The sequence below is a fragment of the Neopsephotus bourkii genome, unplaced genomic scaffold (assembly GCF_033783945.1).
Source record: "Neopsephotus bourkii isolate Nb327-2 ecotype Australia unplaced genomic scaffold, CSIRO-AGI_Nbou_v1 NB_1655, whole genome shotgun sequence".
Lineage (NCBI taxonomy): Eukaryota > Metazoa > Chordata > Aves > Psittaciformes > Psittacidae > Neopsephotus > Neopsephotus bourkii.
The window spans coordinates 1,622,177-1,646,082 of record NW_026902129.1 but is presented as its reverse complement, the minus strand read 5'-3'; the positions used below and the strand labels follow the sequence as shown (position 1 = coordinate 1,646,082).

The window sequence follows — 23,906 nt, the reverse complement described above, 5'->3', positions numbered from 1 at the left end:
GTTCCACACCCTTCCATGCACGAGGGGTTTAGAAATGCCAAACAAAGCAGGGAGATAGAGTTCCTGTGTTAATAATTCAAATAATCATGATGCCCTAATAACTGGCCTCTTACTGTTAAATCATTGACTTAAATGGGAGCTTTGCATAAACACAGTATGATTTAAACTCGTAAGTGACGAAACAGAACCAAAGCATAGTACAGAACTTGACTGGTCAGTATGTGGGTTTGTCAGGCTGTAACCATTGAGGAAACACACGAATTGTTTTGAGCTCACCCCTTCTCACAGTTTCACATCATGCAGCCATTGAGCTCTACTGGTGAAGCAGGTGAACTTTTCTGTACAAAACCTGTATTCTTTTTGTTCTCTGTTCTCAGTTTTCTGCAATTTTTCACATCTTGGACATTCAGCCAATGTTTAGTCCACCTCCCTTTTGGATTTAGTTTTGTTTGCCTCAAATGTCAGTATGAGCTAATCTTTGCGTATTCCACAGAGCCTGAGAAACTGATAGCAATAAAGGAGCAATCCAGATGCAGCTTGTTCTGATTAAAACACCAAAACACATTAATTTACATGAATAAATGTTGGATACTGTTAAATGGAGAAAATGAAAAGGGGGGGGCAAGGGAAGCTGGTAATACTGAGTCAACAGAACAGTCACAAACATTTTGGATATTTCATGACAGGCTATGATTAGTTTTTCCATGAGACCATGAAAGTGTTGGAAGAGGCTTAGCATGACCCTTTACACATATTGATTCAGGAGCCTTCAAGGAATCCTGGCCCAGCTTCTGCAGCCCTTTGAGTATTCTGGACTGTATTACTTCCTAATACATATTCCAGAACCCTTCCGCTGAAAGAGTGGCTGAGTCACAGTTAAAATGTCATTAATAGTGTGGTCTGTGGCCGTTCAACACTTCCTACTGCACGGAGAAGCTGAGAATGATTATCCCATCTTCATTGCCTGCATTCAACCGTGTACCAAAATCACAGAGTTTTAAAAATCATTAGTTGCAGAGAAGGTGTCACTGGTGATTGACACATGGTCACTCCTTCCTCTCTTGTTCCCTTAATCTTTTCATCCTCGTCCCTTCACATCGTGTGGAAGGGAAGCTCCAGTGATGAAGTCAACCAAGTCTTTGCATTGATTTTAACAGCAGTTCAGTTCATGCCTAAGAGGTATCAAAGATATTCTTGTGGTCATTAGTGTTACAGTTCAGATCAGAAGTGCACCTCTGACACTAAGCTCTCAAGTGTCCGTCACCAGATTAGAGCTAGTGCAAAACAAACATAATACATGCAGTGTAATTGCCAGTGACTGATTCACTCTATGGAAATGCCCCTTTTGCACTATGCTACTTGTTCATGGATGTGGCCTTTGTGGCCTTTGTTCATGGCTTTGTGGCCATTTGATCTCCCTTCAGAGATACCTTGTTTAAGTTAATGAATGTCATTTTATTTTGAACTCTGTCCTGTGGCCCAAGCTGCGTTTCATAATGTAACAGAACCCAGTTTATAGTACACCCCTCAGCCTCCGTTTGTCAAATGTCCACTGGCACCTTGCCTTAGCCCTGTGGAAAAAAATGAGCTCTTTAACCCAAAGCTAACAGAAACATTTCCATGAAAGTGCATTACATGAATAATTCCTATCCAATTGCTAGGATGTGACCAGAGTGAGACCATCTCTGTAGTTTTAGGGCGTAACTCTGGCTCTCTCAATGTAAGAGAGCAACTGGTCAGAGAAGAGCAGGCACTGCAGCTATTCCACATCAGTGACTGCATAGGAACTCGGGGTTGAGCAGTCCAAGGTAGCAGCTGATGAATTGCTCACTGCTCTCTAGTGTTTAAATGCTAGAGAGTGCACCTAAACCCATATAGACAGTGTTGTAGATATCTGCAATGTAGCCCTAAGGATGTATGAAGTGATTGTCCTTTGTTGTGTATTAGTATATGTGGCAATACAGCTCTGCCCATAAAATACTTGCAGATAAAAATTACAAAGTGTAATTAGGCTGAGATGTAATTAATTGTGTGCTGGTAGTATTTGCATTATGCACAAGAAGACAACTAAGAAATCAACTGATACTGACAAGGATTTCATTTATTCTAAACAGATGTGGTATTTTAAAAGTTGTACCTTGTAGAGCTTAACCTTTAAATATAAAAAGCAGATGAAAGTTGGGATGGGAGATGGATGGGCAGTGAACTGGCCAAGATCAGAGCAGATTATTGACACTGTGAATGTCATGGTTTAACCCCAGCTGGCAGCTAAGCACCATGCAGCCCCTCACTTACAGTCCCCTCACCTCCCAGTGGGATGGGGAAGAGACTTGGAAGAGGGTAAAACCTGTGGATTGAGATAAGAACGGTTTAATAATTGAAATAAATATGACAATAATAGGAAAAAGAGACAGATGTGTAAAACTCAAGAAACACAAGTGATGCACAATACTCTTGCTTACAACCTGCTGACTGTTGCCCAGTCCATCCCCAGACAGTGATTTCTGGCTCTCAGCCAACTCCCCCCAGTCTATATACCTACCATGAAGTTTTATGGTATGGAATATCCCTTTGCCTAGTTTGGGTCAGGTGTCCTGTCCATGCTCCCTCCTGGCTTGTTGTGCACCTCCTCACTGGCAAAGCCTGAGAGACTGAAAAGTCCTTGATCGGGGTAAGCACTACTGAGCAACAACTAAAGCATCAATGTGTTGTCAGCATTATTCTCGTACTAAATCTAAAACCACAGCTCTGTATCAACTACTAGAAAGAAAATTAACTCTATCCCAGTCAAAACCAGGACAAGAACTAAAGATACAGTGCACATGTCAGACAAAACACGTTCAAATCTTCGGGAAAAACACTAATGTGCAATTTCCTTTCCCAGGGAACAAAAACCATTTGTTCCCTTTAGCACACATTCTATAGCACACAATATATATCTGAAGCATGCTTTTAAATTAAAATGCTTTAATTTTATTTTTTTAATTTAAATTAAATGCTTTAATTTTATCTTAGATTTCTGTTCAGATAAATGAACTGCGTTCTTTGGAAAACCACCTTATCATGTATAAAAAATCTTCCCTCAAGATCTCAATAAATCTTCCAGGGTGAGTGAGACTTAATTTTTCTGAGGTACAAAACAGAAAGGGAACAAAACCACTTAGAAGCTCTTGAGGAAACCCTCCTATTTCAGCCCAACCTGTTGGGTCTGTGGGCCTTTGCGTTGTGAAGTATCGCTGAACTGAAATCAAAACAGAGGGGTGGGATTTCCTGCTATTATGGGCAATTTCTTCTCTTTTATGCTGGTGGCACAACTGTATTGGAATTTATTAGACAGTGGTTTGCTAACAATGCATAGGGATGCATGAAATGTATTTGTGATTTAATGGACTTTATAGGTAGCAGGACTGAAGGAAAGAAAACATCCAGCTCAAACCCACCCCTCCATCCTCAACAAAAAAGTAAGGAAAGAGCTAGGAGATTTCGCCTGCCTCCAGTTTGTACTAGTTGTGAGAAATCACAAGTAGCAAGTGATGAATATGGTAAACTATGGCTTGGCTGATTATCAGCATGCTCATGCTTCCCAGGTTTGTAGCTCTGTGCTTTTGGATGAGTGTGTAAGGGACAGTCAGGTTTTAGGGACATACTACACTTGAGGTATATAGCTGGCAACCCCACGTGCAGATGCAGTATGTAGCTCCCACCACACAGCAGAGAGCAATGCCTGCCTTCAGAAGGTGATGCACATATCGGGGGGTTGAATCTCCATCTGCGTGTCCCTGTCTGTTTCCAAAAACTAGCAGAAGAACCTGATGTAACAAAACTTATTTTGGTTCCTGCTGTTAGGCAGTACAACTGCACATCCTAGGGGACAGCCTATAGGATTGGGATTCAGGTAATCCTAATTCCACTCCGTGCTGGCTGGGCTAGAGTTAATTTTCTTCTTAGTAACTGGTATAGGGCAATATTTTGGATTTCGTCTGAAAACAGTGTTGATAAGGCAGGGATGTTTTCGTTATTGCTGAGCAGTGCTTGCACAGAGTCAAGGCCTTCTCCGCTTCCCACATCACCAGTGTGCAGGCTGGGGGTGCGCAGGGAGTTGGGAGGGGACACAGCTGGGCCAGCTGACCCAAACTGGCCAAAGGGGTGTCCCATACCATATGACATCATTTTTGGCAATAAAAAGTGGGGAAAGAAGAAGGAAGAGGGGGACATTCAGAGTGAAGGTGTTTGTCTTCTCACATAACCAGTACGCGGGACGGAGCCCTGCTCTCCTGGAGATGGCTGCGCACCTGCCTGACCATGGGAAGTGGTGAATCAATTCCTTGTTTTGCTTTGCTGGCGTGTGCAGCTTTTGCTTTGCCTTTAAAGTGTCTTTATCTGAACTCATCAATTTTCTCACTTTTACCCTTTTGCGTCTGTCCCCCATCCCACCAGCTGGGAGGGAGCAAGCTGCTGTGTGGTGCTTAGTTGCTGGCTGGGGTTTTAAACCATGACTTACTCTTACTGTGTCACTAACCTGCTCTGATCTTGGCAATTCCACTGTCTGTCCATTTCCCAAGACAACTTTCATCTGCTTTTTATATTTAGAGGTTAAGTTATACAAGGCAGGAATAGTCTGTCTGTCTTTATGCTTTTGCAGTACATACAACCCAGGGACTATTACTGTGGTATGCACAGATAAACATCACCTATTCTCAGAATGAAGGAACCCAGTCCAGATTCTGAATACTGCAAATACACACACACACATAGGTTGTGTGGGCACTTGCTCCTACTACTCTTGCTCAATGCAAGGATATCTTAATCTGTCATCTGACAGAGGAACTTCCCATCGTCTGTGACTACCTCCAAACTTGCCACACATGTCCCCCTACACTTGCAAACAGATACATGCTCTGTAAAAGCAAGATAGTGGGATTATTGTAATCAGCTATTGGGTAATGAGATACTTGCATTTGCTTAACTCTATTAGCTGTCCAAATGAATTCTCAGTGCTCCGTATGAGTTAGACATGGTGCTTCGCACTCACAGCTTGCTTTGTGCCTATAGAGAAAATGCAGTGATGTGACTTGAATAACAATGGATTCAAGAGTAATGATGAGTTTGCAGTCATTCATCTTGTCATTCAACAGAGCTAGGAGAAATTACATCATTTGAGTAGGTGACTAGAAATCTGGACATCTGAGATTTGAGGGTTACAGCACAGTTGGTTTATGAGATATTAGAACAGATAAAAACATTATTAGGAACCTAGTTAAGGAATTACCAAATGTCTAAAAATATGAAGGCACTAAAACGTTTAATACAATGTTTATTGTGTGTAATTATAGCAAGTCTTCATAGTTTGTGTTTGGTTTTAAAACATAAGACATGAAAAGCAGTATCAATTTGCTTAACCAATGTAGAGTGACGTAAAATATGTAGTTTTATGGAGTACCTGTCTGCATGGCACTGGTGTAACATCTCTAACTGGCATTTGTTGGGATTGAGCTCCTTTATGGTATTTCCTTTCCTGTAAAATGTGTCCTTCCCACATACTGTTTTACTGAAATCAGTATTTGCCACTGAGTGCTGTTTCTCTTTTTAGTCTGCATGTTATATAACCCATATCCTGATGTGTATTCAATCAGAACACTTAAGGCTAACAATAATCTCTAAACCAGCATTGGTTTAAAATAGCTCCGAGTAGGCCTAAAGCCGTTTAATTGTTCTGTCATGAAAATAACACAAAAAATACAGTAAAAAATATTTTTCTAATGTTAGATGTGTCTGTTACTTCTCTCACCTTTTCCTTTTAATCTCTTTCCTGCTTTCCATATCCTTCTTTTTCTATTGCTCCTGTTTTCGTACTTTACATGGTTTCATACTTGTTTCATGGTTTTTACATGTCTTTTTACAGCTTTTCCTCCTGTGTTTCTCTAGTCTCTTTCCCCATCTCTTTCTTTCTTTCTTTGAAGATTTTCTTCTTTCTCATGGAGACAAGCTGTAGTGGAGTCAGGTGAATTGCAGTTCAGTTTCTAGTTCTGTGGCCATGGTCACTTCCTTTCCCCATATCTGTGTTTCCCAATGTGGAAAAAGAAGATAATTTGGCCTCCATGCAGTTAGCTTTGACACGTACTGGTGGAAAGCTCCTTGAAGCACAGCTCTGAAGTGATGGGTTTCATTGATTTCAGCTGACTGATGTCAGTAAAGAACATGAACAATCGTGCAATGCCTGATTTTAGTTTTAAAAATGATCAGAAAATTCTTTAAAAGATGAGAGGTGTGGAGTAAGCAACAAATATTCAGTTATGAACACGTTATAGTGTCCTATGAAACCTTGTCAAGGGAAACTGTGTGCATGTGAAGCCAGCTCTCCCATGTTCATTCATGTGGGTATTTAAATCATGGTTGCATGCCCCTAGTACCTTTGGGAAAAGACTTAGATAAGAATTACTTGGAGATTGTAATGCTCATGTCAAGTAGAAATCAAATGTTATCCGTATCTTGACTATGCTCTGAGAAAAAGATACCCCTATCAGTGTCAATGCATTTCTACATCCATGGCTGTTTGCTATGAACCTAGCTTTTTGATGGTTCTCTGTACAGCTTTCAGGTTTGAAGGATCTTAGTCACTCCCAGTAAAGGAGTAGGAAATAGTCAAAGCCTGCCAGTGTTAAATGCGTCAGCCTATTCAGTAAGTTGTGAAGTAAAACTTTAGTCTGTATGGCTACAATGAAAAAAATGCAGATATCAGCATTCTGATGTTATTCTCAGGAGCTAAATATTTACAATCCATAACTGTGGAGTTGATGTAGAGAGTGAAGATCACAAAACATACTGTAGTATTTATGGGTTGTAAAGCCATAAACTCCAGACTGTATCAGACTAAGATGTGATTCATAAAAGCTAAGCAGCACTGGGTTAAGCCTACCTAAGAGGGAGGAGCACCTAGGATAGATACAGGAATTGCCTGAAAGCTCACCATGTTTTATATCCACATTCCAGTTACATGCCCATTTTATAGCCCCATCACTGCTGATCACTCTGAAATCCCGTGGCACTTTCTGAAATAACCTAGTATTACCTCTGATCTCCTGACCGGGTATCAATTCAGATAATCACAGCAACACCTCTTATGCATCCTGCAGTTCTGACTGGAACCACTGGTGTTCACTGGCTGCTCCAGGCCTCAATTCTGTATTTAGAGTTACTATGGGCTGTTACGTGGCTGCTGGTTTGTCTGATTAACAGTTCAGCTGAGGGATTCTGGAAAGATGCAATTCCAAGAAGGAGTTGGAAGCAGGCCAGTGAAGATACTGCTGGTGATTTATTTTGATTTTCATTCTTTAGATGAAAAAACTTCAAGACTGGGTGTAAGATTAATAAAACACCCCAACATCCCCCCCCCCCCCCCAAACCAGGAACAAAAAATACACCAATGTTGCACCGAATATGGAATTCCTGGAATCTTTTCCAAATTGCTATCACTGAAATGTATCAACACTGTGCAAAGTTTTCCCTTGTTCTCTGTTAAGTCTAGAGTATCATCATGGAAAGTAATAATTTGCTTGAATTCGTGCAAGAGTACAAATGGAAAACGTGTTGATCCTTTCTCAGAGAAACAAAGTACCATTCAATTAAATAGAAAAATCACCAGAAATGGAAGAACTGTAAAATTACAAAATGTTATTTTCATATGAATCACAGTGTTCCCAGGGAATGCATTGTGAAGCGTGTTACAGAGTCAGGAATTTAGCAAGAGGCAGAAAACCAAGACAAAAATAAGCAAAGTAGTAATAATAATGCAGTTTTTAAAAGGTCCCCTGAAGAAGGGGGGTTAAAACCCTTTAAAAGGGGATAAGATAACCTCCAATTATTTGAGAGTAAGAGAAGATTTTCTCTGGGCACAATTTATTTCTTTTGTAACTGTGCACATGAAAGCTTCTTTAAGCAGCAGTTTTTGCTGAACACAGATTAGTGTAGAGCAGGTGGGCATGCAGGATTCATGCAGTAATTCCTGTTATCTTCTACACTGATGATAATGCTTGGCCAGTTGGTTTTGTTTTTTTCCATGAACTGAGCCAGTTCAACATCTGTGTGTCTAATATGCCTGAGATGCTATAATTAGAACATTGTTAATTATTCATCACTCTTAACTCTTCTCTTGAGTGTGGTAATTTGATAGAACATTTCTGAATACTGGAACAACACCTTGATCCAAGGAGCTTTCTGACAGTGCTTAAGCTGCTGTTTCTCATGTATGATCTTAGCCAATGTTACAGTTTTATGTAGGTATAGAGGCTACTATATGTCTTTGAATATTTTTCTTGTTATGAAAAACTGGCACTATCCCTATCCTGGAAAAATCATGCAAATTCGTCTACCTAAATATATACATTTGAGCAAAATGGAAAAGAGTATTTTGTGTTTAAAAATTAAAGTGAGTTTTAGGCTTATCAGTCATGCTGAACTGTGATTACTTAAAGTCCTCTGTTTGCAGAACAGCCGTTGTGCAGACAAAGCAAACAGTGGCACGTTCCCCTTCATTATTTTGGAAGTGCTCTCTTCAAGAGGGTCAGCAAATAATTTACTTTTCTGCTTATTCAAGACATTGTCAAACCACTGGAGTCAGTATTAAGATCACAGATCAATTTATTTGATCGCCTTCCATCTCCTTTATAAAAGCTGAAATACGTATTTTAACTCTCTCAGATGCACTGACTTTCCCTAAGTAATACACTTCATGCCTGTCTGTTTGGAGACAACTACTGCTTCTTGGCACATATCTTGCACTTCTCCTAGGATTCCTGGGTCCACGTGTAGTTTTCTCTGTAATGTTAGTGAGGCCACTGGACTATTTCCTTTCTACTCAGGTACCTACACACAAGTCCAAGCTCATCTCCGTTACATGTTTTGAGACTAATTCAGGCACTGCAGCATGGCTGATGACAGCTGGAAACAGAAAGTTTGCTGTGAGAGATCTTGAAATGCTGCCAAACAGCGTTTATGTAGGAGACATGCTCTTCTTGCTGTAGATCTGGCATTCCCCCATGACCAAGTTTCAAGCTGGTGCCTGTACAAAGGTCTAGGATTAAACCTTGAACCTCATGCTGCCATTGAGCACAGATTCCTGTGTACAAGGAGACTAGCAACATGGTGACCACAAAAATGCACAAATACAATGCAAAAATTACAGATAGCTATAATCTCTCCCCATGCTTTCCACCCCTGAGTTAGATTAAAAGGTCCCTTATGGAATGTTTCCCTGTTTCGCTGAATGATTGTTGCTTTTGTACCCCAGTTAAATTCAGTCCTTCTCCTTAGGACTCGGGTGTGGGAGAGCGTGATCTACAGAGTGCTCGCTCCTAAAAATTCACTGAGTTGAGAGGTGATCTTGCTGTGCTTATTGAGCTTCTCAATTTCAAACACTAGCTCTTGGGGACCAGTTTTGTGAGGGAGCAAGTCTACTGCCCTGTACAGCATCTGTAGGTGCTGTGGTGCAAGTGCTGCAAGTAGGAGCTGTGGTTTCTTGTGATGTGGATGGAGGTGGATGTAGAGGAGGGGCTGCAGTCCTCCTGTAGCACTTCTGCTCTCTCATACTCCCAGCAGGAGGAAGATGATATTAACCCCCACTCACCATCCCTGCTTGATGCATGCCAAGTGTTAGAGATTCCTCTCCTAGTTTGTCTTCCTGCCCTCCTGAAGTGCTGCTAGCTCAGAGGGGAAATTTCTCTGTGGCTGTCGTGTCCTCTAGGTGAAGGAAGCACTTGGCGATGTTCCTTCTTGTGCTAAGGGGCAAAGCAGAGTGCAGAGGCACGTTGCAGGGGCTCAATTTCCTCTTAATAATCAGTCTGGAGTCTTGTCTTTCTCAGGCTGATGTATTAGGAATTTCACTCCAGGTTTATTCATGATGGAATTAGTGGTTATGGATGCACCATATCCCAGCAAAAAAAACAAACCAAACAAAACGAACAGGTTTCTTTGAGCCTCTGATTCTGTGTAAAGCCAGAAAGATAGACTTAAAATGTTGCTTCTCCTGGCCAGGTTCTCCTTCCTTGCCAGCCCAATGAGAGAAAGAAACCAAACCAAACCAAACAAGAGTTGCAACTCTGCATGGAGATTATCCTTCTGCAAAAGGAGTTGAAAGGGACCTTCAAAGGTCATCATCTAGTCCCATTTCCTGCATCCCCCCAATAAGCAGGGACGTTTTCCACTAGATCAGGCTCCTTAGAGCTCTGTATATCCTGGCCTTGAATGTTTCAGGGATGGGGCATCTACCACCTCCCCACCTGTTGCAGTGTTTCACACACTCACTGTAAAACATTCTTATTTTTCATCCCTAATCAAAATTAGCTCTAATGAGCTCTAGGTGGGTGTAGAAATCTGGATGCCTGAAACCCGTGGCAAGGCCTTGGTGTTTATTAAGAATACACAGATGAGACTGTGCACGTGTAAAGAAAGCCTCGTTGTTTAATAGGCTGAAGATCAGGCTGATTTTCAGTACTTAACAATTAGAATACTTGCCTATACAAAATCTCCTCAACCTTTTCTGTCAGAAGTCTTGCAAAAATTAGATACTTGGATGCAAAATTCAACCAAAACATTATTTTTTTCCTACCTCCTCTTTTCAAGCCTAACACCTATGTCCTTTGCAAGTTTTGGTATTTTTCCTCCTCCAGCATTTCTGGTTGCCGATGTAAATACATGCCATTATATTTAGAACATTTTGACATGTTTTTCAGGTGCTACCAATGACAGTTCTACCAAAGCCTTAATGGAAAAGCTGCGTTTAAAATATCAGCAAAGACCATGGACTGAAACTCTGAAACTTGTCCATTTTTGCATGGTAAGAATTGCAGATTAGGTGAGAGAAGGATCTGTGCTGTTACAGCACCAGATTAAAAAAAACCCAAAACAAACAGCAAAACCTTTCCTGCATTATTTTAACACTTCAGAGGTTGCTTCTTGCATTATTTGAACTTCAGGAGTTAGCTCCCCATTATCTGGTATTTCAGGTTATTTTCCATTCATTATCTTTAGCGCATTCATAGTATGTAAAGATAATTTCTTGCCCATAGGACTCGGAGAAAAGACTGTTTTTCAGAAACTGGTCAGAAACTTGCTATCTAGGCTCTCTCCTGCTGTGATATACCTTAAGCTATTCCATGCTTCCCACTCTTCCAATAACTAATTCTATTTAAGAATCATCTTTGTAAAAAGCAAATTAAACAACTGCTGTGAGCTTAGGATAAAAGTCCCGTTTGTTTCCATGCTTCTTTTCATTAATGCTTAACTAAAGCCTTACTCTGAAAACAATGTCCTGAGGCTGAACATAGTGAAAAACTTTTCAGCAGTGAATGTTCTTTGTGAACTGAAGTGTGAAGTATGAGAAGTTTTCAGGCAAGAGCTAGAAGAGAAGCTGGGAGTTTGCTTGCTACTCAAGTTAGTACCTTCAGCTGGGACTTGCTCCCTGAGTCTAACCAAGTACACCTACGGCACTTACTGATCTCTCCTTTTTACTCAGGCAGGTTCCTCCTAAAATGAAAACCTAAGTAATTTCTTAGTTGACCTCTAGTATCATGGTGAAATTAGCTGGCATAGCTTATGTTCAACTCAAAAGGAATGGAGAGCCACTCCCTGCTCCAAAGACCTCTGATACACAATTACTGCACAGTACGGTCTTCGCAAGTCCATTCAGTGCTGCCACTTCAGAGCTAGCTAGAATCATAGGTCACCTCTATGTTTGACAAGAAGAAGTAAATAGTGTTTTGTTGTACTGGGCATGTGTGTTCTGTCTTGAAGTGATATTCTTCTTTGGCTAGTAATTTAAGGAGTCTTTCTCTGTTGTTTTCACAAATGTGCTAGGATAAGCCACGTCAGCCTGACAGCAATGCTCCAGATGGTCCATTGCTCTCTTGCATGGAGAAGATACAGAGGATGATAAATGGTAATGAGCTGTCAGATAACTCTGTATTTTTTAATATAATATTCTGTGGAATCTCCCATCCTTCTCTATTGATTATGTTCTGTACAAAGGGGTCAAATGTACAAACATAGAGGTGGATATAGCACAAGAGACTTGTGACTCATCTTTGAGCTAAGCCTTCAGGCTATAACTATCCTCAAAATCTGCAAATAAGCTCTACCCAGCACAGCCCTCATTAGGGTAAGAGTTGTCATTAATAACAAGAAGTCATGCAAGAGATACTATTTCCTCATTACCTAAATCATACTCTTTAATGCAGGGTAATACTGGTTCTACTTTTAGATCATTGCAGCCTGAGTAAATAACATTTCCATTTTTTGCAGCTAAACCTTTGTTTTCTGTGATAAACAGATTGGAATCTTTATCCAAACAAAAAGGGTAAGTTTGTTTATGAATAAAGGCAAATGAGCAAGCATGGCCCCAAGTCCAGTGAGGAATACCATCTCGATGGATTGCCAACAATATTCTTTTTTAGCTTGGTGTTTTAATGGAGTGTATTACTCATAAGGGGCACAACTGCCAATTTTGCTTTGCTGTTTATGGAGGAAGTTGCTGGTTGAAGGGAAGGCATGAATGCCTAGATCCCAAAGCTATAGACAGAGGTGGCTAATACTCAGCAAACTGCATGAAAATGCAAAGAGCAGAGCACAGATATATTGCCTGGCTGGACAGTTTTCAGAAGCTGAGCCAAGGAAAAGTTATTTTTGAAGCATCCCTGGTGTCTCTTCCCACGACCAAGTGAACTATCCCTATTTCCTTTCTTTGTGTGACAGAAGTTTTAGATATACAAGCCTCCTTTTGTTTGGTTGGTTGGATTTTTCGTTCTCTCTTTCCTCTCCCCTCAGGCTTAATGCTCATATTAGCCCCAGTGGGACTACCTGCTACATAACATCAAACATGTTTTACGTAGAAGTTCAGCTGAAGATGGATGGAAGTGTGGTGGATGTAAAGTTAGCTCACCTTGGAGATGCTCTTGTGGTAAAGTTCATTTTCTGTGTCTCTCACCTCCCTGTAGTTTCACACTTGGTCTCCAGCTGCCACATCAGGAAGTCTTTGACTTCCTTTTGGCCTTGTCACACGTGCCAGCTTGTGCATCTCACTAGCTACTTCTTTAGGCATCTGAATTAGGGCATCTAAATTTACCACTCAGTTACAGATATGAAGTACTGCAGTGCTAAATATCAAGGTAAAACTCAGCTGACCATCCAACAATGTCGTAATACTCTGCAAAAATACTTACATTCTCACACTTTGGTGTTATCAACATACAGTAAATAATAGGGTCTTAAAATATTTTCCTGCCAAGGTGTAGTGCGATATATATTCCCAATGAATCTCTTGGAACTGTTACCAGAGATTCTGGGGTTTTTTTTCTGCCTTCTTTAGGAGTATGTGCATTCCTGCTAACAGGATGTTTTTCTTGCAAAATTTCCATCAAAACATGGGCAAAATGTCACTCTGCAGTTCACATTCCATGTTCTGTAGTTGTTCGTCCTTCAGATGCAAGATCCTTCAGATCAAAGAAATAACAAGCTGTTGTGGGGGGGCAGGGAGCAGAAAGTCTGATTTTTATCAGTAAGTATCCAAATTGTGACATTCATTTGAAGTTAATTTAGTCCCAGTTTTTCAGTTGCAGTAGGCCCAGGAATTTCAAGTTGTTTTTCTTCACCAGCACAGGGCTGTTGATCAATGAGTGCTGGCTGATATCATTAGGATGGGAATGCATATTCAGACTTCTAGTAATGTCAATAAAAGGAAAACTGGCAAAGATTACTTTTTTTTTTCCCCATGGAAGAATTTAACAACAAGCTGTTAGCTTTATCCTGTCAGTTTTGTTCTCTTCCACAGAGCCTTTGTCCTTATTATATTAATATTGTGTTTTATCTATTTTAATCTTAGTCTGTTTTTTGTTGTTTTTTTGTGTTTTACTTTTTTAAGTTAACTATTCAGCTAATTAACAATAATGGGCAAGGAACAATCTTATGGTTACCAGTGAAACGCCTTTAAGAGATGTTTCACAAAGGATGGTAAGAAACAAGAAACTCCTCTCTCTTATTCCTATAGGTTTGCGATGACATGGCACAGCATCTAAGGTAAAGAATCATGTACAGAGTCTCTTGTTGAATTGAAAGGAATTTCTAATCCAGCTGGAAAGGCTCATGGAAGGGCCAAGTGACTTGTTTACGTTTCTGTCTGGAAAGGATTTGTGTGAAAGTCCAGGCAGGCTTATTTGGGTTCTCTGCTGATCCACATTGCAGCCACACCTGCACAGAAAAGGAAGGTATGTCTTCCTGAGTACAGGTCTCTGACTGCAGCACTAGAGAGTTTAGTAAGGCTTGAAAAATTCATTTAAGCAGGTAAGTAAATACTTGGTGGCTTGGTCCAAGCAGAGCTCCAGGCAGTCACAGCTAGTCAGAAGCTGCACGAATTCTGGGTTTTGAACAGTCTGAACCATTCCTTCACAAACTTAAGCAAGCCACTTGTCCCTTGTTCTTTTTGGATTGATGTACCTACCAATTGTATTTAACATCTGTCTTTCTCACAGGTGTTATGAAATGCAGTACTAATACAATCCTTGATAGTTTGATGAAAAGAACAATGTACAAGTGCATTGTATTAAGGAAGTGTTACTATTTGACCACCTTTATTGGTACATCAGGAAGAGTGCTTTGCAGTTGATGAGCTGTCAGATTTGTGTATCATGCACATCTGTTGCTTTCAGGAGTGCATGTTTAACCAGTGTTGGTTGTAATTACATTTGCAACAGAACCAAGGATTTGTATTTCCTGTTGTCTTCTAAGAAATTTAAAAGCAGTACTGCTACTGTAAGATCTGATAAGGAGGAGGCCTACATCACTCTAACACAGTGCTTTTTCTAGCAAGTTAGATATAAAAGAGCACCTCCCATATGAAGACAGGCTGAGAAAATTGGGGCTGTTTAGCTTGCAGAAGAGAAGCTGCATGGAGATCTTAGCAGCCTTCCAATATCTGAAGGGGGCTTACAAGGATGCTGGAGAGGGACTCTTCATTAGGGACTCTAGTTATAGGACAAGGGGCAATGGGTTTAAACTTAAACAGGGGAAGTTCAGGTTAGATAAAAGGAAGTTCTTCCCTCTGAGGGTGCTGAGGAGCTGGCACAGGGTGCCCAGAGAACCTGTAGTTGCCCCATTCCTGGCAGTGTTCAAGGCCAGGTTGGACACAGGGGCTTGGAGCAACCTGGTCTAATGGAAAGTGTCCCTGCCCATGGCAGAGGGCTGGAACTGAGTGATCTGAAAGTCCTTTCCAACCCAAACCATTCTGTGATTATCCATCTCATTTACTAGCATGATAGCAGTTGTTTCTTTTCGGTAGGATGAAGAACTATGATGCCTTTGGAAAGATTCTAGAAGAGCTGTCAAATGTGTATCAAATTCCAGGAGACAGGTTGCAACTAGTTTTTACTTGAAAACTTACAGTCCATAGCCTAGCTATTGTTTACTTACAGGAATAATACTTTGTCTTCTTTCTCTCGCAGTGAAATGAAAGCTAAGGGATACCATGCTTTGCAGGCCCTTGAAAAAGATCTCTATTCAATGTCTCTTCTGCACAGGTAATTTGAAGTCTACTTCTTTCTGCCCTTCCCTCCACCCCTTCATTTCACTAAAAACCAAATTAACTGATCTAATTATAGAGAGGCATGTTGAAGGTTAATGAGTTTTCTTGCACTGGAAAGCCTGAAGCTTTTCTGCAGTTTGTCAACCAGGCACGCCAAACAAGACCATCTACTGAACTCGTGTGCTTTATCTAGGAGACTTGCTAGAGCAGAGCTTGGGTGTGTGTGTGCATGTGACCACCCACAGGAGCAAACAGTGCGCCTGAAAATCAGCAGTCACATTTGGATCTCCCTGTGGCAGAAGTAGAATATCCCTTTTGGGGTCCTGCTGTTTGAGCATCAAAACTCAGGCTTTAGTTGAGGAGTAGTGGATGCTACCTTTTCTTCTATCCTTCCTTTTCTCATTTCTCCTTTCAAAGGGTAGGATTACAGACAGATGGAGAACAGATTTTCCTAAACCCTCTGGTAGTTGTACGATAATTTTCATTCTTTTAAGAATATCAGTTGAGGGCAGTGTTTTTCTTCTGGATTTTTGAAGCATCTTTTCTGATACCTTGCCCTCAGGAAGTATTTTGTAACTTGAAACACACCCTTGGTTCATTTTTGTACAGTGTTCCTTTATGAAGCATACTAACTCTGTGAATAAATATACTATACCCTTTCTGATCACTGATATCTCAGTATTATTTATGCATTAAACAGATTATTCATCTCATCTATGATGTAAGTTAATGCACTGCAGAGTTTTAATACACAGCCATGTAATTGTATAGCTGTATGTATTCAGCTGTATGGTCACATTTGTGCTTAGAGATTGGTTCTGTTGGAGTTAAATTATGCAGGTTATTTCCTCACTCTTTGCTCAACCTGCCACTCCAATGTTTTTGTCCCACTTCATTTCTGCTAAATAGCACACTAAATTGCAACATGAAACAGCTCAGATACAGGGGTGAAACTGGAAACCCAAGTCTTAGGAGTAAAGCATGAATGGAATGATGGTGTTTTGGAAGCTGTCATAACAAATGAAGACACAATCTACTTCCAAGAAAGCACTGTCTCCCTTTGATTAAGGTTGCAAATTATCCTTTACATGAGCCGAGCCAGCACTGCAACTCAGGAAACACTAATCAAGATGTGTTTTGAACTAGATCAGAGGATGTAAACAGAGTCATGGAAGTACTTCATGGAAAAGTAGGACACCTGGTGCCAAGAGCTGGAGGTGATTTTTTTCCTTTTTTTTTTTTTTTTTTTTCTGATTTCAAAGAAAAAACTCCTACTATTTTTGCTTGATCTTTTGTTTTGTTACTTGTCTTTGTTTACAGTAAAGATTCATCATAATAAAGAAAACGTGCTGTAGGGATTTACCTTGTCTGCATTCTCACATGGTGTGCAGACATACAGAAGGAAACAATACAAAAAGGCCATGTGGTTTATCACTTACTACAACGCTGACTTTGCAGCAGCCTAAAAACAAAGGTAGTAATATTCTGAGGTTATGTGGGAAACCACAGTTTGGGAGTAACCATGAGATGACAGCAGTGGTAGCTGAGAAAATCCTCATGTCGCCTAAATGTCAAATACAGTCAGTTGATAAGGATTTTTTGGCTCATCTACTGTCAGAAGCAAGCTTTAATGCTTTCTAGTTCATAAAAGTAATTTTAATACATGCTACCACTATCCTGTTGCACAGCTTGATGTTAAGTATCCCTTATACAAGTATTACAACTTTCCCTTCTCTTTCCGGCTAGACACTGAAAGCTCCAGTTTAGCTAGTATATTTTAGGCTGAACAACAGATTATTGTGCAAGAGATAAAAACTTGTTCTAATCTTTTCAAAGATATCTGATGACTGAGGGTTTAACTGTTAAATCCTGACAAAGAAAATGCTGTGATTTGAGCATATACTGTAATTAGAGGTGTACACTTACAAGGAATCCCCTTCTGCCCACCTATACTGTTCCTGTTTTGTTCCCCTTTGTGCAAGATGCCTTGTAGTGACCTGTGTAGTAATTATTTTTTTTATTCCTCAGGAACACCTATGAACATTGAATTTTACATTTCTCCTTATCAAATTTTGGAAGAAGAGCTAAATCCTGGTAAAGCTAGAAAAGCAGAAATAACTCATGATAATTTTTTCAGTGCTACCTGTTTCATTAAGTTCATTAATGAAACTCAGAAATAAGACTTAAAATTCTAGTTTAGCAGAATGATTTATGTGACGCACTTCAGCATGATTATAACGTACATTGGGAAACTACTTTCCCATTTCTTGGCTGTTGACCCAAACTGAAGTAAGAGTGATATCAAACAAAGTAACTGCCTAGCCAGAATGAAAATGGTGGTTGGTTGATCTATTTCATGGCATATTCCAAAAGCACCTATTGCTTTTGCATTTTCGGTATGGTCTGTGCAGCATTCTCCTTGCTGCCCAAGCCAGTGAGGCTGTCAATTGGACCTGACTTTTAAAAGACCTTCCCATTGCATGTTTTGTATACACAGGTTTAATCTACACTGACATAAAGAAAATAATGCAGTCCTCTTTCTCCCTCAGGTTCCCAGGTATGTGGAACAAAGACAGTTGTAACTGTTGAAGGCACAGATACGCTCCACAAACTTCCTCTTTCTCCACTGCTTGCAGATTCTCAAGGTGGAGAGGATGGGTGAGGCTCTGGACACTTCTCAATACAGAAGTGGACTTACAAGTCATCAGCACTAACCTCAGCATAACTTACATTTAGCCTGTGCTAAAACAGGAAGCTCTGTTTTATTGATGGTGTTATGCTCCACAGATACACCAGCTATAACCTTTGGCTTTTACAGATTTCCCAAATGGAATGTAAAGTTATTGTGTTCATATTTAGCTGTGTCAATTACACTGAACTATGGATTTATTCATAGATTTGAAGCCAGAAGATATATAGAGAGATGTTGAACCTTAACTATGCAAAACAGTTTGTCATCCCACCTTCAGTACTGACACCTGATCTCTATTCTTCAGTGTCAGTCCTTCACCAAAATATCGTTATAGAAGATTTCTAGCTAACACCCTTGTTCACTGTTCCTCAGTTTCCCATGGCTCACTTTTCCTTTCTTCCAGTCTTTACATTAACCTTGTTTTACAATGTTAAAGGCTGCAGCTGCATATATATAGCAAAACATTTCTCAAGACAGAAAGTACGAATGTAGTAAACTGCTAGGGACCTGATAGTGGCCTTACACTACAAGTCCCTGCTATGTCAATTTCTGTAGCAAGCTTTCATTCTGACTTTTTTTTTTTCCCTCAGCAACCCTGTTTTTTTGCCATTGACTGATGAACTCAGCATGGATTTGCCAGCTTTCTTTGTGTTGAAGTTTCACCAGCCTATTCCTATGTCCTTATCCAGTCTTGAAATGATACAGAGCCTGACAGGCATGTTATAATTGTTTTTAAGACTAAGTAACTAAGTAATTGTTTTTAAGACTAAGACTTTTCTGTGACTGTGCACTGCCTATTCACTTTTTATTTCCGTGTGTGAATGTTGTTAAGAGGCTTCTGGGACAGAACTTGTTGTGTTCTATCAGCCCAAGTGTAACGTTCTAGCAACCAGTGGAAAACACAAAAGTTCTAAGAAAAGTATCACAAATTACAGGCAAAGCTGTTAAACACTCTACCTCAAATGTCTATTAGCAAAAAAGGGGGTAAGAAAGAAGACTGATGTTTTGATCTTTTAAAAATATTTGGGTTTGTTTTTAATATAGGCTTTCATGTGCAGTCATAACCTAAATGCCAATTTAAAAAAAATCACCTGGTTTCAGGAATTCAGATTACTGGCTTGAAACGAGCTCCTCTGTATGAACTGATTGTTCAGTCTACCCTTAAAGAAAAAGGCAGTGAAGATGTGTCTACATACAAATCCCATTTCTTTGTGGTGAGTATAGTGTTTGACACACACTTTGCCCTTGTGCAAGATACATACTGAACTGTATTTCCCCATAAGCATGCAGTGCAGACTTCCCAGAATCCCAATAGTATTTAAGTGCTCCTTAGGAAATAGTTCAAATTATTTATGAAACAGTGGTAGACCCTTTCAAGTAAGTGAGCTTCTCATCCTCACTAATGAAACACTGCGTGCATGGCTGTTGAAGTCATAGTGATTTGTCTGCCTGTAACCCAAATACTTACTCTTGTAAAAATTGCTCAGAACTTTACCATTAATGCCTTAGAAAGAAGGAAACTTATTGACTGGTGTAAGAAGCAAGTCTCAAGATGGTGCTTACCTAGACTTTTGAAGGTCTTTATCATGCTGCATGTCATGCTGCATATCGTGCTGTTTTAACAAAAAAAGATTTATTGATTAGATAACACTGAGAATACTGATTCCTTTTAAAGGGACTGGCAGGAGGAGAAGTGTAAAGTGTTATAACAGTGATGGCAATTACAGTCTAGAGCCAGGATGGTTTATCTGTAGATGGCTTCCCTTTTAATAACTAAATACTTAATTTAGGCTGCATTAGGTGTAGAGATAAAAACTTACAATAGAAAACGGCGGCTTTCTGCCAGACTTACGTACAGGGCAGCTAAAGGTCAAGATTCAATGATCTAATTTTTGCTAAGAAACATAAATTTTGCAATTAATGGCAAGAAAAGATAAGGACACTTCTTTCTCTTCTACTAACAGTGGTAGCAGAGTCCATTGCTTACCTAATTCCTGAACTTTGAGTTGGTGGTAGTAGCAAGCTTACACCAGGCTAACATGAGATGTAGCAAAGCTTTTGTCTATAAAGCCCTTAAGACAAACTTTTAATTTCCATTAGACACACACAAAAAGGTCTGTAATTTCAGCAACCCCCTAAAATATTAGTACTTGCTAGAAGATTGCTTCGCTTCCGAGTTTAAAGGTTTTACTTCTAAGAATAAATTACTAAATTTCTAACCTCAAAAAGAACGTAGTGGAAACCATTTTGCTCCATGAACACACAAAGAAAAACTTCTACTCTGCTCTTCAGCTTTTCTTAATGTAGACCCTGATAATTAACTGCCCTGCCCTGTTCTTAAGGTGACAGTTGCCACTTGGCATCCAGAAATAGGTAACAACACTATATTGCACTTCTAATTTTGTCAGAGAATCACTGTTGACATGGACAGGTGGCAAATTTTTCTTACTATCTCCTCTCCTCCTCCTCTCCATACGAATCATTGGGAAATTCTAATCAAACAAGCTTCTCTAAAGAAAGCAGTAGTGATGTCAAGCAGCACTACTATGATATTCCTTTGAGGGATTTTGGTTGTTAACATTTCTATAGCCTACAAGGTTCTTAAGAGTATTTGGTAGAATAGGTGGCCCTTGAACTCCTGACCACTTGGCTCTGGGTATATTCACTTAATTTGGATGCATTTGGGAGGAAGAGATCATCTCATTTTACTTCCTCTAAGGATTATATTTCTACTGAAATGCAAAGACATGATGGACATGCTAGCAACATGTCTTCCAAAATTATTTGTGTTGTCAGATCGTGCAGTTGCCTTATAACATCAAGCTTTAAACTTTGTTTTCAGTGCTTAAAATATCACCATATTTGTTGTTTAGTCTCTTCCAGATTGCCCAAAGCACTGCTACTTCATAAACAATGGCTCAGAAAAATCAGATTCAGCAGGGGCCTTGGTCAGTAAAATCCCATTTAGCCACCCCCAGTGTGTGCCTGGTGTAATAGAGATTCTTCGACATCAAGTGGCATATAACAGTCTTATTAGCAGCTGTGTCTCTGATAAGCATATAAATGAAGGTAAATTGCATGATTGGTAGTAATGGCAGAGTATTAGAGAGAAACTGTCTTCTAAGATGGGTGTTAACAGATTTACTGCTCCCTTGCCAAAGCTATCACTACTTGTGAGTATTTTAAATGATTAAAAAATCCTTAATTCTAGAGTTACACTCTGTATATGTGTGTCTATATATAATAATTATATATATATTATATATGTTATTAATCCTTTAGGCCTGACACTTCTTATAAGCATAAACTAAGTTGACAAAGTAACGAATAATTACATTCTACTGTTATCAGTATTTTTTAAATTCTGGCATGTGATGCAGCCATAAGAGTCAATGCATATCACTAAATAGTGGATTTATTTCTAGATGGTACAGAACTGCTTTACTTTGAAGTGGCACCACACAAGAACACCAGCTTTTCTGTCTTTTTCCTTCATCCCGTGAATGAGAATTTAGCCTCTGGTATGTGTGGAATAATTGATACTGTCCTCATTACTGGGCTGACAAAGGGATTTGGTTCTACCCAGGCTCTTGCTCCTCAGTTGCAAAAGCATTCCAAGAGCTACTCTTGATGGTGTGCAAACCATGAAAACAGAAGTAGCACTTGTATATAAACTGCTTGCTGAAGTGTTCAGTATTTGGTATAGAATTGAAAGTAAACACAACTAATCAAGTCCTATTCTGTCTTGGCCTGCAGTTAATTCATAAATTGTAACTTGTGCTATTTTTAGGTACACTGGGAAAAAAACCACCAGTGTTATGCAAGAGCACTGCTGCAAGCCCCATCTCATTGACTTCAGTCTTTCCTCTCCTGAAGCATGAGAGTGAAAGGCTTGTTTTTCATGTTTATAAGTGTTTTGAATTGCTTACATTCTGTTTTTTTTTAGTGACAATTGATGTTATAACCTCCAGAGAAATCCAATGTCACCTTCATTTAAATCCTCAAGACCCAACTCTCAATTCTAGTGATGACTTTATAACAAGAGCTGTGAAGCGGTAAGTAGCTTTATTTCACAACACATGGAACGAACAAACCTCAGGTGTCCATTTAATGGAAAGATTGTGTGTGTTCACAAGGCCATAAACTCAGCAACCAGAAAACTTCACTCTAATAAAAAGTTGTAATAAGTTACTTTCATGTGTTAAGTATCTCTTTCAAAAACTTTAAACATGAATAGTGATGGAAAGTGTTTATTTCAACTAAAAAGCAGATGGGGCAGGGAAATGCTTTTGAATGAAGAGTTCTACCTTTTATAAAGATGCTTTTCTCAAGACTTTAGCTGATGACAGTCTCATGACTGGTATAACTTAAGACCAGCATGGAAAGGGATCTTCCCGTATCTCACACCAATCGGTGCTTCCTTTCAGAAGGTGAAGTGTATACAGCATATCTACAACAGTGTGTCTTGCTTGCTTTCTGAAGCAAATTCTGAAACAAACTCCAAGAGGCAGGTTGCTGTGATATAGGAACATACTCTAGAGAACGGACTGAGAGTGCTAGTTAATTTAGCATAAGCCAGTTTACAACTAGGATCTATTTGATGACAATAAGATCAATGCAGGCTGGATTTTTAACCTGTTTTAAAACTAGATATTATTCCCAGAACCAGGTAATGCTATTGTTAGAGTGGAGAAAAAAACTCTAGTGTAGATAGTGTTTTAGAGAAGATAGGCTCTGTACTGGTTTTATACAAAACATGAAAGTTACAATTATAAAACTCAGCAAGAATTACTGTATTACAATATTATTTAGCTTTTCGTTAAAAGCACCCTTATGATTTTATTTTTACCAAATCCTCCTTGCTTTTCCTATCAAAGCTGCTTTACACCCCTAAACTCAAAGATCCAGCACTTGATTTCATTGTTTTAACATGTTTCCGCTATAGCACATGTAGTTATACTGCAGTTACTATTAGGTTCTACAAAGCAAAAAGATTCAAGGAGGTAGTGGCTGGTTTTTCACCACAGGTATCATTCAGACGTCAGCCACAGTCTAAAAAAAGAAGTAAGCTGAAGGATGGATAAAGTCTGTAATAGTGACTAATCTTTTATTTCCTCTTTCAGTTGCATGTCAGTCCCAGTTGTCATGAGAGCTATTTTCAGGAATGCTGCCAAGGTGAAAGCTGCCAGTGAAATACAAGATGTGAAACCAGACATGAAACAGAAACCTGAACCACCATGTGAGCAAGTTACACATTCTGATAGTCCCGAAGACAGTCTTTCTGTGGCTGGTCAGCAAGATTTGGTAGTGACGGATAAGCCAAGCATTACAGACAGCGCAAAAGAAAATACCTCCACAGCCAAACCGGAAACTCTGGGTGATAACACAGAAAAAGGTAACCCCACAGTAAGTACAGAAGCTTTGTGTGGAGCAGAGGAAAGTAATTCCACAGCTAGTACAGAAGCTGTTATGATAGATAAGAAAAACACACAATCTATTGTTTGATAATCAAACAAGAAAGAAGTATTTTCCGTTGTGTAGATTGCTTTTGCAGAAGCAGCTGGAGAAACTTGGCAAGCTCTCTGTCTACTTAGTGATTTGTGAATGGAGTTTCCTCTTTGCACATTGTTAAACACACACAAGTAACGC

At 39.6% G+C, this 23,906-nt stretch overlaps 1 protein-coding gene across 1 annotated transcript; it reads left to right on the top strand.

Moving 5' to 3' along the window:
- Window positions 1-4,195: 4,195 nt before the first annotated feature.
- Window positions 4,196-23,762, top strand: LOC133223815 (mediator of RNA polymerase II transcription subunit 1-like). The gene is made up of 17 exons (XM_061374855.1): window positions 4,196-4,306; window positions 10,729-10,831; window positions 11,851-11,932; window positions 12,295-12,349; window positions 12,817-12,949; window positions 14,036-14,064; window positions 15,323-15,394; window positions 15,486-15,560; window positions 16,712-16,782; window positions 17,594-17,659; window positions 18,115-18,223; window positions 18,848-18,972; window positions 19,359-19,471; window positions 21,131-21,326; window positions 21,683-21,778; window positions 22,204-22,312; window positions 23,381-23,762. The coding sequence occupies exons 1-17, from the start codon at window positions 4,281-4,283 to the stop codon at window positions 23,760-23,762; spliced, it is 1,842 nt and encodes a 613-aa protein (XP_061230839.1). The 5' UTR covers window positions 4,196-4,280.
- Window positions 23,763-23,906: the final 144 nt, after the last annotated feature.